General features: G+C 41.5%; 1 protein-coding gene across 2 annotated transcripts in view; it reads right to left on the reverse strand.

Annotated features, from left to right (window-relative positions):
• WBP1L (WW domain binding protein 1 like) overlaps positions 1–17,494 on the reverse strand; it is an 83,271-nt gene that overhangs the window by 24,032 nt on the left and 41,745 nt on the right. Inside the window, exon 1 of one of the 2 annotated variants that reach the window (XM_054035684.1) lies at positions 11,819–12,010. The exons of the other annotated variant lie outside the window; for it this stretch is intronic. Coding sequence (XP_053891659.1) covers positions 11,819–11,845 — 27 coding nt within the window. The 5' untranslated portion in view covers positions 11,846–12,010. Of the gene's footprint in view, positions 1–11,818; positions 12,011–17,494 lie in introns of those variants that run through there. 2 annotated transcript variants of the gene reach the window in all.

Raw genomic sequence — 17,494 nt, forward strand, 5'->3', positions numbered from 1 at the left:
GGCAGAGTCCGAAGAGCCTTTCTGTACTGTTTTGACATGTTCATCTGGATTATTTTTGCATTACACCTATAGTATTTATTATACACACTATATAAATACATAAAAGTAAACTTGGCTATTTTGGTTCGTTTCCCCGTAAATGATAAACTCACTGCTATGTTGATAACTCCACAACTAACAGGGGACGTGCAAAGCTGTTATTTACACCTTGTATAAATAGTGATTTAAAATTTTATAGTACACTACTTTCAAAACTGTATTAATATAGGCTAATTAGGATTTCTATAAACACTTCATATTCAGAGTGCTTTACAAACACCCATCTGGAGGTGGGCATATGCGGAACCTGAGACAGCATCGTTAAGCGATTTGTTTAAAACCACAGAGAACACTAATACATCTGTGCTGGGATTAGGAATCAAATTTCTTACTCCTAGTTCTGCACGCAGACCTCACTGTGTATCCAAGTCATAAACTTAAGGAAGGTCAATTTTGAGACGAAACTACTTAATGTCTCTAACCTTCACACATATGCTACCTGAACGGTCAGTCACAAACAAGCAATAAATAAGATTACATTTATATAACTATAGAATGAGAGAGACAAGGTAGGTGAAATAATATCTTTTATTGGACCAAATTCTGTTGGTGAGAGAGACAAGCTTTCGAGCTTACACAGAGCTCTTCTTCAGGTATAGGAAAGGTACTCGGAATATCACAACTAAATACAAGGTGGAACAGACAAGGAGTTAACACACGGCACAAGAGACCAGTCAAGAGGAAGTGGGCAGTAACACGTCTACAGTCGTAGGACAAAGGAGGGTTATAGTGGGTTACAGACTGTTGTAATGAGCCATTAATCCAGTGTCTTTATTAAGTCCATGATTTTGGTGTTTAGCTGAGTTATGAATTAAGTTCCCAGGCTTGACTTTAAAAGGTGTTGGGCAGGTTTCCTTGGAGGATGAGGTCAGAGGGATTTTTCTTCTCCCTTTACTGAAGCATGCTTTCTTGGGGTATTTGGGTGGCCTGGTCCTGATGCAATCTACTTATCTGGTGGTATGTCCTTGTTTGGCGAACGCGGTTTTAAGTGCATTAGGTGTGTATCTGGACTTCTCCTCAGAGCACATTCGAGGGTCTCTGTGTTTAGCTGTAGCTAACAGATTTCTTGACGTGTTTGGGGTGATACTGGATCTGGTTTCTTGTATATAATTGTCTGTAGGATCCATTATTGAAACTGATTGTGGTGCCCAGGAAATTGATGCTGGTGTGGGAGTGTTTCAGACAGAGTTTAATGGATGGGTGGTGGAATTCTATGAGGGAGTTCAGGTCATCTGTCCAGAGGATGATGAAAATATCATCAATATATCTCAGTGTATCCTTGATTTAGTGATGCATTTGTCCAGAAATTCTTCCTCAAGGCGGCCCATGAAGAGGTTGGCACATTCTGGGGAGCTGTCCTACTATCCAGGGCTGTTCCCAAAGTTTGGAGAAAAAGTGTTTGTTGTTGAATATAAAAAACTGCTATGGGTGAGGATGAAATGGATGAGTTGGCAACGTTTGGGGTGGAGATCTGAGTGCTGTCCATGGTCTTGTAAATATTTGTGACAGCCAACAAAGCTGTCATTATGAGGGATGCTGCTGTATAGGGAGGTGACATCCAAGGTGGCAAGGATGGTGTTCTGAGCAAGGTTAGCTCTGTAACCATGACACAAACATCTTCTTGATAACATTCAGAACATACAAGAAATTTGAGTTTACACACACCCCTTTAAAACACACATATACACACCCCAAAATCTTCAACTACCACCTCTGATCTGACCACCCGCGCTGCTTCCCGCAGCTCCCATTGGCCGGGAACGGTGAACCGCAGCCACTGGGAGCTGCAGGCGGCTGTGCCTGCGGATGGTCAATGTAAACACTGTCTTGCCGCCTGCCAGCGGGTTACCCTGACGGGCCGCAGGTTGCCCACCAGTGCTCTTGATGCACTATCCACTGATGTGGAATAGCACTATACAAAGAGCATTTATTAATGTATGGTATTTTCTCCCCAAATCATGCTTTGGTGTTAGCTGCTACTGATTTAAAGTGATTCATAAGGATTCATGACTCCCTCTGAAATCCATGAATATACAAAAATTTCTGGCTGCTCTCCACTTTCCAAGAGGTTTCACAGATCTCAGGAAAGACCCTAACAAACAGCGACTACATTAATCATGGCCACGTTCTTTTCTTAGTATGAAAATCTCATTAGTTGTGGTCACCAGTCCTTAGCTGCTGACAGAATCACAGAAATGTAGGACTGGAAGGGACCTCGATAGATCATCTTGTCCAGTCTCCTGCACTGAGGCAGGACTAAGACTTATCTAGTCAATCCCGGATAGCTGTTCGTCTAACTTCTTCTCAAAAACCTCCAATGATGGAGGTTCCACAACCTCCCTAGGTAATTTCTTCTAGTGCTTAACTACCCATAGAATTAGGAAGTTTTTCCTAATGTCTAACCTAAATCTCCTTTGATGCAATTTAAATCCATTACTTCTTCGCCTGTCCTCAGTGGTGATCCTTTTATATACCTGAAGACTTATCAGGTCCCCCCTCAGTCTTCTCTTCTTCAAACTAAACAAATCCAATTTTTTTCAATGCTTCCTCATAGTTCATATTTCTAGACCTGTAATCATTTTTTGTTGCACTCCTTTGAACTTTCTACAATTTCTCCACAACTTTCCTGAAGTGTGATGCCCAGAACTGGACACAATACTCCAGCTGAGGCCTAATCAATGCGGAGTAGACCGGAAGAATTACTTCTCATATTTTGCTTACAACACTCCTGCTAATACATGCCAGAATGATGTTCACTTTTTTGGAAACAGTGTTACATTGTTGATTCATTAGTCTGTGATCCACTATAACCCCTCATAGTATTCCTTCCTAGGCAGTCATTTCCCATTTTGTATTTTTTCATTGATTATTCCTTCCTAAGTGGAGTACTTTGCATTTGTACTTACTGAATTTCATCCTATTTATTTCAGACCATTTCTCTAGGTTTTCAAGATCAATTTGACTTCTAATCCTCTCCTCCAAAGTGCTTGCAACCCCTCCCAGCTTATCATCGGCCAACTTTATAAGTGTACTCTGTATACCATTATCCAAATCATTTATGAAGATGTTGAATAGCACAGACTCCTGCGGGACCCCAATCAATATATCCTCCCATCTTGACTGTGAACCAGTTGTGCACCTACCTTATAGTAGATTCATCTAGTCTGTATTTTCCTAGTTTGTTTATGAAAAGGTCACGTGAGACAATATCAAAAGCCTTACTGAAGTAGAGATATCACATCTACTGTTTGCCCCCATACACAAGGCTTGTTCCCCTATCAGGGAAGGATATTGGGTTGGTTTGACATGATTTGCTCTTGACAAATCCACATTGACTGTTACTTATTATCTTCTAGCTGCTTACAAACTGATTATTTGCTCCATTATCTTTCCAGCTATCCAAGTTAAGCTGACAGGTCTGTAATTCCCCAGCTTGTCCTTATTCCCCTTTTTATAGATAGGTACTATATTTGCCCTTTCACCCGAACTCCACAAGTTCACTTAACAATTCCCATGATGAGATTTGGGAGTGTCACCAAAAGGACTTTTATTTTATCATTCTAATTCAAACTAATTTTCCTTATCTGGCCTCACCAAACGACCCAAAATCAAAGTAACCATGCTCACTTCACAAGTTTCACTCTGCACCATTGTGGCCGGTCATCATCATACAGCATTAGTCTATGTTCAAGCACTGAATTAAATTGAGACACTGACAGATATGGCAATTTCCTGCAATATCCTTCAGAGAGCTTACGGAATTAAGTTTAAGTAGGTTTGGGGTCCACTGTATGGTTTTTGTATGATTGTGGGCCAGGATTGTATGCAACTTCTAAGAGGGGAATGGGGATACGAACCCAGGGAAGTGTTATGAACTTCAATGTAGTATACTGAACAATGTGCTAAACAATGGGCTTATGGGGCAAACGGTGTCAAGTGGTTTGCCTGGGAATCCGTAGGGGGAGGTGAATGCTAATTCCCCTCGTCTCCCCACCTTGATTATGCAAAAATCCAGCCTTTTGACACTACACCTTGAGAAGTGGACCATTGTCTACTGATAACCTGTTCCCAGAGTCTCAGGATCGAAGGCGCAAGCTGTATAAAGCAAAGACTAATCTATTCATAGGTATGCTAGTTTGGAGTGGAGGCTGTTATTACATGAACCTGTAACAGAGACAAGATGGGTGAGGCAATATCTTTTATTGGACCAACTTCTGTTGGTAGAAGGGACGACACCACGGCAATGAACTTGTTACTACAGAGAACTCCCTTGATTGGGGTTTGATGGAACTGATTCTTGCAGAGTCCTTGTTGGGGTGATCTCTGGTAAACTTATTAGCATGCTTGTAAATTCTTTTATTGTATTTAATGTGTTTTTTCTGTAATGCTTTCACTTTAAGAATAAATGTGGTTGCTGATAAAAGTCTGTATGGTACCTTATAACTACACTGTTCGTAAGTCTTCAAAGAGAAAACAATGCTCAGACACTGGCCTGTTTAGGCAGTCTGGCTTGCTGGGAATATCACAGCATAAGCAGCGGACTGGGCAGCCTGGAAAACCTTGGTCAGGAGGGAGAGAGACATGGATCTCTACACAGGAGAAGTGGTGGCTGAGAGGCATGGAACCTAGGGTGGGTGCCCTCCAGGAACCAAGGCGCACTTGCGCTGAACTTGACATACAAGTGGATGAAAAAGGGGAAAGCAGTACAGAGGCCATATTTATGAGCCACTATTAGTCAGAGTTAAGGAAGTAAATCAGAAAGCCTTCAGAAAATGGATAGACACAAACTTTGTATTTCGATTAATTCACAATCGGCTCCTATACTATATATTTTGTAATCCTCCAACAGTAACAAAAGGGGAGAATGGGTGTCTACCAACACACGAAAAGTGTCCAAGAATCATCAGCCATAAAAACTCATAAGCAAATCTATCAAATGCAAGTTTATGTCTTGATTTTATTAGGTTTCACATATCACACTGTAACTAGCCATTGGCTAGTCCTGTCCATCATCAATACCTCATGACAGAGTACACACAAGGGAACTGAAGTAAACCAGTGTCTGTGCTGAACTAACGAGGGCTTACGTGGCTGTGGGTTTAATGAACTAGTCTTTTACTGCTGAAGACTTTAGCTGAAATGCTGACTCAGGTCACAAGTGCAACTGCATTTAGTGATTCATCACTGCCCTCAGTTGTGCATGTCATAAATTCACTTTATAATCTATTATACTCAAGATAATCTCTGAGCTGTAAAATGGTACCCAGTCAAGGCCAAGCCTCGCCCTGGACTCAGAGCTGTGCAGGGGAGACCCCCATATACTCTGGGGGCACTAGGAGCCAGATGGTGCCCCTCCTGTCCCCATCATGGGGTCTTGGGGGAGAACGGCCGAGCATGAGGAGCCAGTCAGAGATTCCAGATGGTAGAAGCAGGAGCAGCCAAAGCAGAGACGGCTGCACATTCCAGTCAAAACTGGAGGTTCTCAGACTTCCTCTGCCCTGTGCTGATCAGCTGTTTGCTCCCATCCGCCCCCTCCCTCCTCACAGTCTCTTCACTTTAGCTTCCCTCCACAGCCACTCCTCCGACCCTATTCTCCCCTGCCATGTGCTTCTCATCTTCCCTTCCCTTTCCAATTAGCTGATCTAGCTAAACCAGTGGTTCCCAAACTTTAACAATCAGTGAACCGCTTTCACTAAAATGTCAAGTCTCACGAACCCTCTCCTAAAAATGAATATTTCCAGGGATTTTCTCCTTTACCTGAGTATAAATTATAAAAGCAGTGCTCTTGGAAATATAAAATTTGTTTTATTATATGCTTATTACACACTATTTATTAATTATTATCATTAAAGTATTTTTATTACATTACGAAAACAGCAACACTCTTCCACGATCTCACTTTCGTAGCTTGTATCACTTTGAATAAGCCTGTTATAAGACCAGGCGCCTATGTTTCATCAAGGAGTATCAGATGTGAAACAGCGTGAGGGTATTTAAGAAGCCAACTCAAAGAGTTCCTCCTACACAAGCATTCAGGTCTCGAGCAGTCCTGGCAAATAATGCACGTTACAACAGAGCTTAAACTTGTTCTTCATAATAATTTTAAAAATACTAGCTGCCTATTTAATTTTAAAAACAGCAAAAAATATCCACCTCCCTTTCCATTTCTTATAAGGAGTCTTGAAATTTAAATCTCCACAGTGTGATAGAGATGCTTGCTTTGATCTGCTTAGCTCTTGGAAGTGCAGGGGCTCCGTGCTGCTGGCCCCATGCTGCCCGAGGTCCTAAAGCGCTAAATTCCTCTGACACATGGAAGAAAGGAAAAATTAACAAGCATTTGCATTTAAGTATTGGGACTTTGCCAGCATCATTTAATGCAAGCATGACTAGGCAGGAGTTGGGTAAAGGTGCAAATTATGATTATGTAACAGTAACTATTGGAATCTGTAGGTATTGATCTGTGCCACATCACACGGACAATAACCTCTTGTAAGCCTGACCCAAATCAGGTGACTGGGGTTAGGGAATAAAGAAGTCTTATCAACTCTCCTGCACGCTATACCTTTAGTACAAATGGTGACCTGTTAAGTTTTACATTTTATATATGAAAAATGCCAGATAAAAGGACTATTTTGAGACAAGTGAGCACCAAAAGTTGACAGTGTAGTGAAGTGTAAAGAAAACATACATCAAAGCTGCCCATACACAAGAGAAGGGCCCCAAATAGGAGTTTCAAAATACACTGCTTGGTGCTTTGCTACTGCTGGCATCATGAGAACAATATTTAACAAACATTTAATCACCAAGATTAATTGGCCACAGTGGACCCAACCTTAGCGACCAAAGCACAACGTTAGAGGTTTTATAAACACAGTTTACCTTGTGAACAAGTTGGCTCACTCATTCACTTCTATGCTTGAGAGAGACTCAACCTTTCAAAAGGGTACACTGTCACTTTAAAAATCATGCTGTACATTTCTATCTAATATTAAAGTCAGTTTTCACTTTTGAGTATAGAAACTTTCATTTTCAGGTCTTTAGTGCTGCAGTGTCTGGGCTGTAAGCATGACATGGAAATGTTTACTTGCTTACAAACTTTTTTTTATGCCTTGAAGGAGGAGTCCTTGCTGTGTCCTGACTCCTCCCCATTGGTAATGTCATTTCCAGGAAAGAGCTATTTAGAGAACTTTTCAGAACTCGCTTGGCTTTTTTTTTTTTTTTTTTTTTAGTTGACAGTATTTTAAAGTTTAACCAAATATTTTTTTAAATAAAATTAATCCAACGTTTTATTTGCCTTTTGGTTTTTGAGTCGTTAGGGTGTACTCGGGTCACGTTCCCCTCTGCAGCCAGGAGGGCGAAAAACTCACTTTTAATGAAAGTTGGGATTCTTACAAAATTAAATGCGGTCACGAGCTGGAGCTTTAAGAAACACCCGAATCCCACAAATATCAGACCTGAAGAAGAGCTCTGGGTAAGCTCGAAAGCTTGTCTCACCAGCAGTAGTTACTCCAATAAAAGATATTACCTCATTACCTTGTCTCTCTGACACAGTCTTCACATTCTTTTATCTTTGAAGGGGAAGTAAACATTTCATCTTGAGTGCTTTTTCTATCCAGTTGTTTTGACTGGTGTTGTCCATTGTTGCTGCTATTACGGTTTCCAATTTTCCTTCTCAGCAGCTCTTCCCTGGCAAAAGCACTTCACCAGGAAATGTGGGGCCAAAGAATAAAAGCTGCTCAAGAAGTTATTCCAAACGGAAGCAACTAGACCAATGTATTAAGGCCTGCAATGAGTGGAGTTAGAAAGGAGGCTCCACAGGCACATTTCCCTCCCAAGATCTTATTCTTCCCCTTCATCCACATTTAGTCCATTTGTTAGACACAGTTCTGTTAGGGAAGAGGTTACATTCAGTAAAGCATGTAACTGAATCAAAACAATGGAGCAAAACTTGATGCTGTTTTAGTTCAGATCAAAATATTCTTAAGATTCAAAGAAGCTGAGGGAATCATACAAACTTTTAAAGGGCAAGATCAAATTAAACGACTTGCAGAGATCTATGACCCTAATATTCAAGAGAACATTGGCATGAGGCTCTCAAAAATAAATCCAGAACCTCCAACCTTTGTACATTAGGTTAAAGGAGTGATCTGAAACAGTATCCTCTTACAAATCAGCCTTTTTAATTAGAGATTTCAAAAGTGAAATTTGAACCGATCGTCACTCACCAACATTTGAAAATTCAACGGGGCATAAGGGATCAGTAGATAAAGGGGTCTAGCAAATCACTCTATTTTTCTACTTTGCAGTGAGTTTTGAAACAGATTCAAACAAACTTTTTTTTCCTGGGTGCTTTTTATTATGTGGCTGCATTTACAGTAAAAATGTGTACACCTGTTGTCCAGCTGACAAGTGTCTGGAATTTTCAGTCCTGTATCATGAAAACCAAGGCACTCCTGTCTACACTATGCTCTGTCACTGTTGCCAGGACCAGCTGAACACAGATTTTTCCAGTGTAAACAAGGCTTCTGCTAGCCCCAGGCTTAATGAAATTCTCATCCTTGCAAAAAACTTGATTGAGCCCTGCCTGATATATTACATAGCAGTGCAGAACACTACGATTAGACCAATAAGGAGCCCAAGTTCTTGAGAAGACCGTAGCTGACTTAACCTTGCATGCATTTAAATTCTTCTAAACTGTAATATACTTGTCAAAGTTAAAAAAATAAAAAAATTAAAAGTGAAGACCTGGAAACATTTTTTGAAGAATAAACAGTGAAGAAAAGCGGTTATCTACAGTGATGCAGGATAAAAGGGATAAAGTTTGGGTTTAAAGTTCTACACAACAAGAGGACACAATGATATTTTCCAGGATTATTCTCGTATTGATTAGGAGTGAAGAGCAACCTTGCAAGATTTGCCAGCTCAGGCAGAAACTCTATTCACTTCACCTCCTTTACCAAGATTTTTGACAATGAAATACAGACATTTTACTTGCTTGTCAAAAAACTTGCCTAGTTCGGATAAGAACTTTGCAAGGGTGGTGAAAGAGGCCTTCAGCTCCAGGTTGGATTAAATATTTAAACTTTTTAATTGCTGTTAAACTATTGGTTACTCAAATGCAAGATGCTTTAATCTTTTCAAACCTGATCCAAGCCCACTGCAGTCAATGGAAAGATTCCCACTGATTTCAATGGGCTCTGGATACAACAACCCTACTTTATTTAGTACCAAGAATTAAATGAATTGAGAATAAGGCCAATATACTGAAACAACAAATTCTACCAGCAAACAACACTCATAAGCCCCAAGCACAGGAGGACTAAAAAAATCCTTAAACTTGTTTCCCTACTAAACACTTAAAGACACTCAAAGACACAACACTGTTGATCTTTCCTGGATTAAAGGCTTCTAGTAGACATTTCACATTTGCTATTTACAGGACTTAAAGTGACCTAGCAAGGATGGCCTGGGCTTTGATCCTAACAAGTTTAATTACACAAATGGTACTTGACATTTTATTATATGTATTATGCAGCCATATTACATGCTGATGGCACTAGCTCACAAGATAAGCGGATTCAGCCCAATATTGAACCAAACTCCTATCATGGTGTCAAGAATGTAAAAGGTACTCCTTGAGGAGCCTCTCTCTTTACAAAAGAGGGGGTTGTAACTGCTTGTGGCCATTTTGAGCTCCATAACACTTGTTTCAGAGTAACAGCCGTGTTAGTCTGTATCCGCAAAAAGAAGAACAGGAGTACTTGTGGCACCTTAGAGACTAACAAATTTATTAGAGCATAAGCTTTCGTGGACTACAGCCCACTTCTTCGGAGTCCTGGCCAGATGCCAACTGGGGTAATTTTAATGAATTCCCCCTACAGTTTGAATACCATATTTTTCACTTCCTGTCTCAAAAACTGTTCTGTAGTTCCCATCATGGCCTGATAAACAGTTGCTCAATTTCATACCACAGGGAACTCCACTTCAGTGGTATGTGAGGTGATTCCTGCACATCGGTTATCTACAGGAAATTATCCCAAAGCATATGACCATCTTCTGTCACCTAGAAACTGACAAAATTGAAGTTGGTGTTTTTCCTACACATTAAATGAAAAAATACTTTCCCAACACTGTTTTTACCCACAAATGAAGGACAATCAAAATATACAGAAACCTGTTCTTGAGACACCACCAGCTGTTTCCCCTTCCCGTTTATGCATTATGTACCTAGAGGGTGTTTTTTTAAATGTATACCGCAAGTGGAACAAAGATAGATCAGCAGTCAGGTCTCCAATATTAAAATACCCCGTGTTGAGCTAGACAGATGAGTAAAGGGAACTCAAGAGCTCCTAAACTCTGGTTTTGCATGCTACCTGGCTACCATGCAATAATCACCCTCAATTTTTTTTTTTTTTTGGTGAGGGGGGAGAATATCTTCATAGATTTAGAAAAGTAATCTTAAAAATAAAATATATGGACATCTGATGCTGACCCCACTTCAAAAGCTGTACTGATCTTGCAGAATTTTATTACAAATCGAAGATTTACTTAAAATCCTTAGAATAATTTCTTCAAAGGCTGAACAGCTCTTCCATACCTACTGCCCACACAACTTTCAACCACAAAGGTCTTTCCCACCACAAAGCTATGACAGCACTGTATTCCCTGTTCAACTCTGAGATTTTCAAACAGATTCTATTTAGATTCGGTGTGCTAACAAGTGAACCATTATTACAGCCATTATGTTCAACTGCAAAAGGTCAATGGGTTAGAGGTAGGTCATCATGTAAAACTGTTTTAGAATCAGTGAAAAATAAATAAACACACCCTACATTTGGAGAAAAAATAAACTGGTAATTGATAAAAGTGACAAGGCTGCTTATACAGCAGTTTGCTAAAAGTTAGACTCTGCTGTCCTTGTAAGCAACAGAAAGTGCCTAGTTTAAAATGCCTTGATTGGCTTGGTATTTTAATACTATATTAATAACTATAAAGCTATTTATTGTACATTACTGACTTTAGTAGTGTTGAGGACAGTTTGCAGTTAGATCTCTAGACAGACATGCCTCCCAGACCAAAACAAGTTTTAGAACTCTCAGAAACTTAAGAACAAATAGTTGGCAATGTACTCCCAGTCAGGGAGCAGCGGGTCAGTTGCTACTGTTTCTCATTCCTTGTTACATTACCAAATATAAATTGACTGTTTCTTGTTAAAACACCAACTTTCCAAAGCTATTAAATAAGTCACCAAATCCAGGATCTGTGCCTTGCTAAAACAGGCATTGTGCACATGTTAACTCTTTGCCATTTTCTGTTTTGTCTCTTCAGTGAGTTATTTTGCTACACAGCATGACTCCAGATAATAAATATTACCCATATATTAAAAAAAAACCTCTCCAAACACTGACCGAAGTTTTAAAGCAATGTAAACACATTTCCATATTAGGGCCTGTGGAAAGTAGACGTTAAAAAAAAAAAAAAAAAAAACACACAGGAGAATCCTCCTTTGTTGTGAATCTTGCAACAACAAAAGCTTGTTCTCCTGAACTGACGTTTTGTTTCTTCTTTGCTAACGAAAAGAAAGTTGTCTTGCAACAGCACCACCAAAACACACACACACACACTTTTACTTCTCTCCTTGGAAAGTGAGAAAATATTTTCTAAAAAAACAAGTTCTCCACCGGAACCGGCAGCAACCAACCCAACCCAAACTAGTTACCTGTCTCAGACCCAAGAGGAAAGGCATCCTGCATTCTCATCATCCACACTAACGCTTTGGAACAAAGGAATTTTAAAGTCCCCCAACAACCATTTCCTCCGCTGATGTGCGCGGGGTGCGCCTGCGATCCTATTGAACCCAGGGCTTCCGCCGCTGGGAATGTTAAGTAAACAGGGTCCCAGAACTCAGCGTGCACTCGGCTCGCTCTCCGCCCTTCCCCTCGTTCTCCTCCCACACCCTGTGACATCTCAGACGCAGCCGAGCTGTAGGGTTTGGCCAGGGGGAAATGACATCAGTTCAGACAGTGCAAAAAACTGGAGACAGCTGCTGATTAACAAGAAAAGGGCTTGCTACAAACTCGCGATGCAACTTGGTATTTAGCAACCCTGCTCTATGCAGGGGCATGAACCACCACATTTTGGGTGAACAAGGAAAACTCTCCTGGCTCTAACCAGATGCCCCAAATGGAATAAAAACCCGGATTAAAGAACAGCTCTTCAATGACATTGAATTAAAATCCCCTAAGCAAGAATACCTCAGTTTCTCCTCAAAAATGGCAGTCTAGTTTGGATGTGGCTCCTTTGAGCCCCTTTGTAGTCTGCACTACCAGGCAGCGTTTCGGGAAGATGGATCAAAACCAGAATCTCCAAACTTGGAGGATTTGGCTAAAATGGAACACGGCTCTAAACCACTCCCCTGGTTTTGCCCACTTTGATTCTTTCTTTCCATAGTTCTTACTGCACTACTGGCAAATTCACCACCACAAACAACACCTCGCTTACTAAATGGCAAAGCTGCCATTTCTTTCAGTGGCAGCCGGACTGGGCCCCCAAGCAAGACTACAAAGGGGTGATGCAGAAGCTATTTTTATCCTTGCCATGCAGTGAGAGCACATTGCTGTCCCATAGCGCCCTACTTCTGGGCATTAGCCATCTCCACACTTTCACACCAATGGGAGGCTGTACCTTGTAAACAAACTTATCTAGTCACCGAGAATGCCAGTCTTGTTTGTCCTCTCATAAACAAGCGGTACAGCAAGTTCTACAGCAGCAGGGGAGATGACACAGCAGACAGTAATCTAAATTTAAACCGTCTATACCTCCTACTTTAAAAGTTCAGCAACCCCCGCCCCTTTTTTTTGTTTCTCTTAAATCAGCAGCTGCTCTCAGCTGTCATATGCCAAACTAGAACACTCATCACTCCCATGCGCAGAGGCAGCAACTACGCAGGCATTTAACAGAAGGGAAACTTCTCTTTTATTTGATCTTCTCAGCCTCTAGGCTGCTACAAATTAAAGATATTTGGGAAGGATCAGAGCAGGAGTCCTTTATGTACAGAAGCCTATTAAATCCCTTATTGGGAAATACTGGTTTTTAAATCATTTCAGGACTTAAAAAAAAAAAATGAAACTACTTACAATTCTTATAAATTCTGATTTTCAATTGCATTACATTTTTAAAAGCCTTAAAAACAGCCAAACCGTTCACAAGCAAGTTTGGTGAGCACTAGTCTGAGACAATTACCCTCTTTTCAAACTTCAACACTCCTGAGCCACTGTTACCATGTTCTCTTAGAAGTTCCTGAATTGTTTCCAAACTGAGCATGTAGTTCTGGGGGTTCTCTGAACACAAACAGGGTGGGAGAAATGTAGTAAGTATCCTTCATACTTACACAACACCTCCTCCAAGCATTAGAAAGCCCTCTACAAATGCTAACTAATCCTCTAAACGCATAATTCAATGTTACATGGGACCATCCCCATTTTATCAACAGGGAAACTGAGGGACAGAAGTTAGTAGCAAGTTGCATCTGCTCAGGTATTGGATTTTCTACCTTTTGCAAGTTATCAGAACTTTAAATGACCAGTCCAAAAAGTTACCCCGATGTTGATTATGCCACATAACACGTGGCTATAAACTCATGGATGAAACATTCAAACCATCATCGGTTGCTTTGCCAAGCAAATGGACAACACCAATGATACACAGGAGCACGTTCCTGTTTTGGTCCTGGGAAGGTAGGGGCTCTTTTGCCAACATCTGAAGCATCTGGTCCTGGCCACTGTTGGAGACAGGACACTGGACTAGGTGGACCACCAGTCTGTTCTAGTCTGGCAATTCCTATGTTCCTACTGTTAAAAGTTGACACTCTCTGACAACCTGGCAACTTCAACTGATTCTCCCTCTCTTAGCAAATCACACAAGAGTCTCCAGTACATATGCAAAAGATAAGAGCTCAGCAGTAAATCTAGCGACTCAAGATCCAGATTCTAGATACACAGTAGAAAAGGAAGTAACTGATCTTAAAGTAACAGCTTCCCAGCTTACTTAGCGCCACTCCCTCAGAAGGGGGCTTGATGCTCTATCATTGGACGAGTGAAGTTTCTCTCTTCTCTCCCTGGGGCGGTTCTATGCTGGGAGCCCTGTCACTGCTTGGCCCTTCCTTTTGGCTTTTCCCTTGTGTGTTGGGGTGCCAGCACCAGCTCCAGCGATGATGCGGTCAGGGCCAGAGGAGCTGGTGCTGACACCAGTGCCAGGTCTGTTGGTATTGGTGCCAAAGTGGTAGCTGGCAGATATGGTGTTGAGAAAGTGACAGCCAGTGCTGATGGTCCCAGCATTGAGCTGATCAGAATCAATGTGACTGGTGTAAAATTCAATGCATTTTTCTTCCTGGTCTTTTTTGCACCCCTAAAGCCTGGGGTGTGGCATCTGCCTGAAGGGGCACTTGCTGAGGATGACCCTTTGGGTTCCTTGGAGGTGAATGACTCCTCCAGGACTAAGACCATGTGCAGGTGTAGCTTCAGCCACGTGTCCCTCAATTTGCAAGTGATTGATAAGATGTATTTTCACTCTGAGTGCTTATCAGGGATGTGGCTCTTCCCCAGACAGAATAGGCATCAGCTATACTGGGGAATGAAGTCTGGCAGCGCTTAAACCCAGGTTTAGAGTCTGCCACAGTGGTAGGCATGACGCACCTTGTTCCACTGTGCAGGGGCGTGTATGGGGAGAGATGTCTTTTGTTCTGGTTTTAGGAAATGTCCAAAGTAGAGAACTGAAGATAAGGAGGGGTGAAGAAGTATTTGTTCTCCAATTAAATCTAGAAGATGAGTTTGAAACAAGAAGAAAAGTAGACGGTTGGACACTTGCCAGATTCAGTCTTGCTGCCTCAGGCGGTAAGAGGGAATGGAGGGAGGGTGGCAGCTGCAGTTGCTCCAGTCCTTTATGCCCTTGCACAGAAGCATGAAGTGGCACTCTTGGCCTTGATGGACTCTGCAATTCAAAAAGATCCCATCTCATATGCAGTGGGATCCACACTGACCCACAGTTGAAGAACACAGTGTTCCAGGTAATGGTATGCCAATGATTTTATATGAAGTAACAATATTTTCTATATTACTCTCCACCGCATTTCTCATGCATCCTAACGTGTTTTTCTGACCACTACTGCACATTGAGCAGAGATCCTCATTGAGCTGTCCACAATGACGCCCAAGTCTTTCTCTGGAACAGATACAGTTAATTTAGAATCCCATAAAGTGTATGAGTATTTCAAATTATTCCCTCCAGTGGGCATTACTTTGCATTTATCAACATTGAATTTTATCTGTCATTGTGTTGCTCATTCACTTACTTTAGTGCTGGTCTTCGCTATGGGGAGATCCACGCTGCTACAGTTGATGCAGCAGGGATTGATTTAGCGGGTCTAGTGAAGACCTGCTAAATCAACGGCAGAGTGCTCTCCAGTCGACCCCGGTACTCCAGTTCTCCGAGAAGAGTAAGGGAAGTCAACCAGAAAGCATCTCCCGTCGATTCAGTGCAGTGAAGACACCTTAAGTCAACCTAAGCTATGTCGACTCCAGCTGTTATTCACACAGCTGGAGTAGCGTAACTTAGGTTGACTTACCTCCGTAGTGAAGACAAGCCCTTAGTTAGGTCCCATTGAAGTGCCTCAGTCTTCTCTGGGCTTGATAATTTTAGATCACCTGCAAGTTTAGGAAAGCAGCAGGAAACCCAGAAGAGAACGGTTAAGATTTGTTCTTACCATTCAGTTTTACAAGAAATATAGAGCCTCTACTTCCTTTTGTATTGGCTCTGGGACTCAGCATGAATAGGTTTCCAGCCAAGTATCAATTCTGCATGGTGGATACTTGGAAGAAAACTGAAAACTCTGATTTACTGGGAGATGATAAATATAAAGAAGAGTCAGCAGTAATTGTCTCTTCCACAGCACCACCACATTGGGTGTTACTCCTTGAAAACAACACTGTGAAGAGTAAAACAGCACAGACTACAGCTAAGCATAGCAAAAGCCCCCTGAAGAGTTCTACAAATGTACCACAACTCAATCCAACCTTAAGCAATCTCCTGGACATGCCACCCACCCCCCATTCCGACAATACACCTCAATCTTGACTTTTACCACTGTCATTATTCCACCTGTGGGTGTCTCAAACAGGAATGTTTATGTTATAGAGACAAATGCTGATAGGGACTCAGATGACACCACCAAACCAGCCAGTTAATCTGCTGGTCTACCTAGCCCCCAGGGTTCTCTGAAGTTTCTGTTGCCATCTAACAAGAAGAAACCAAACCTGTGACTAGACTGCTATAGGAAAACAGAAATACTGACAGAGCTCCAGCATAAACTTTGAGGGGTGCCTCTCCAAAAAGAGTTAGCATGCACTGACCAGTACAGTGCAGGTTCTGAAGAGCAAGGAGGAAAAGACTTAAGGAGAGTCTCTTCAGGTATCTTCAAAGAACCTAAAAGCTCAACACCAGTTAGTCAAAAGAACAGCAGTTTCTGAACATACATTATACTTAAGACATTGCACTTCTAAATTACTGTACAAAAGCCTGGCTCAAAGTAACAGAAATCTGATCTTAACTTCCATTCTCCATTACAGTGATTTTGTTTTCATACATACATTGGGAAGGGGGGGGAACACACCCAGAAACCTCAATCTTAAATATACTCTCACACTAAACGTTTTCTAAATCGCCCTACAGAGCATTTCCTTTAACATACTCATGATTCATTTGAATACTTAGGAGAAGAAATTTGATCTGTTTTTCCAAACACTGAGCTGCTCCTTTTTGAAATGTTAGAACATCTAATACAAATTAAGATGGAGTGAGGGATTGACGTGGGTGTTGTTATAAGTACAGATCTGGACTGATTTAGTACAAGTGCTTACAGGAAACAGCGGGAAACATGTCAAGATCTTACAATCTAATGTCGCATTTACTACGTTCATTGTTTCTACTTTGGCTCATGTTTTTGCATAAACAAGGAATACTGTAGATACCCCAACTGCTCACCATCTCTCTCAAAGAATGGGCAAACCCTTCCTTTCCAATAGAGACTGCTGGATGTAATTCCCTCCAAATCTGACCAAGGCTATTGCTGGCTGCAAAGGATGACTGGACAGCAGCTCCCCACACACGAAGCCCAGGGCCTGTTTTGTCAGTCAGAATGGACTGCTAAAGAATATGAGGCACTCTCTTCACAGGGCTGAATACCTTGCCTTCACAGCTCTTGTCCTTCCTTCTAGTCCAGAAAGCTTGGATTCCAACTGTGGCCCAGATCACTGAGCTGCCATTCAGGGGACCAGCCCTTTTAAATAAATAGAATGAGTGACCGGGTTCAGCTTATCTTGATCTACTCTCTATCTCTAAC

This window comes from Malaclemys terrapin, chromosome 7 (genome assembly GCF_027887155.1).
Source record: "Malaclemys terrapin pileata isolate rMalTer1 chromosome 7, rMalTer1.hap1, whole genome shotgun sequence".
Taxonomy (NCBI): domain Eukaryota; kingdom Metazoa; phylum Chordata; order Testudines; family Emydidae; genus Malaclemys; species Malaclemys terrapin.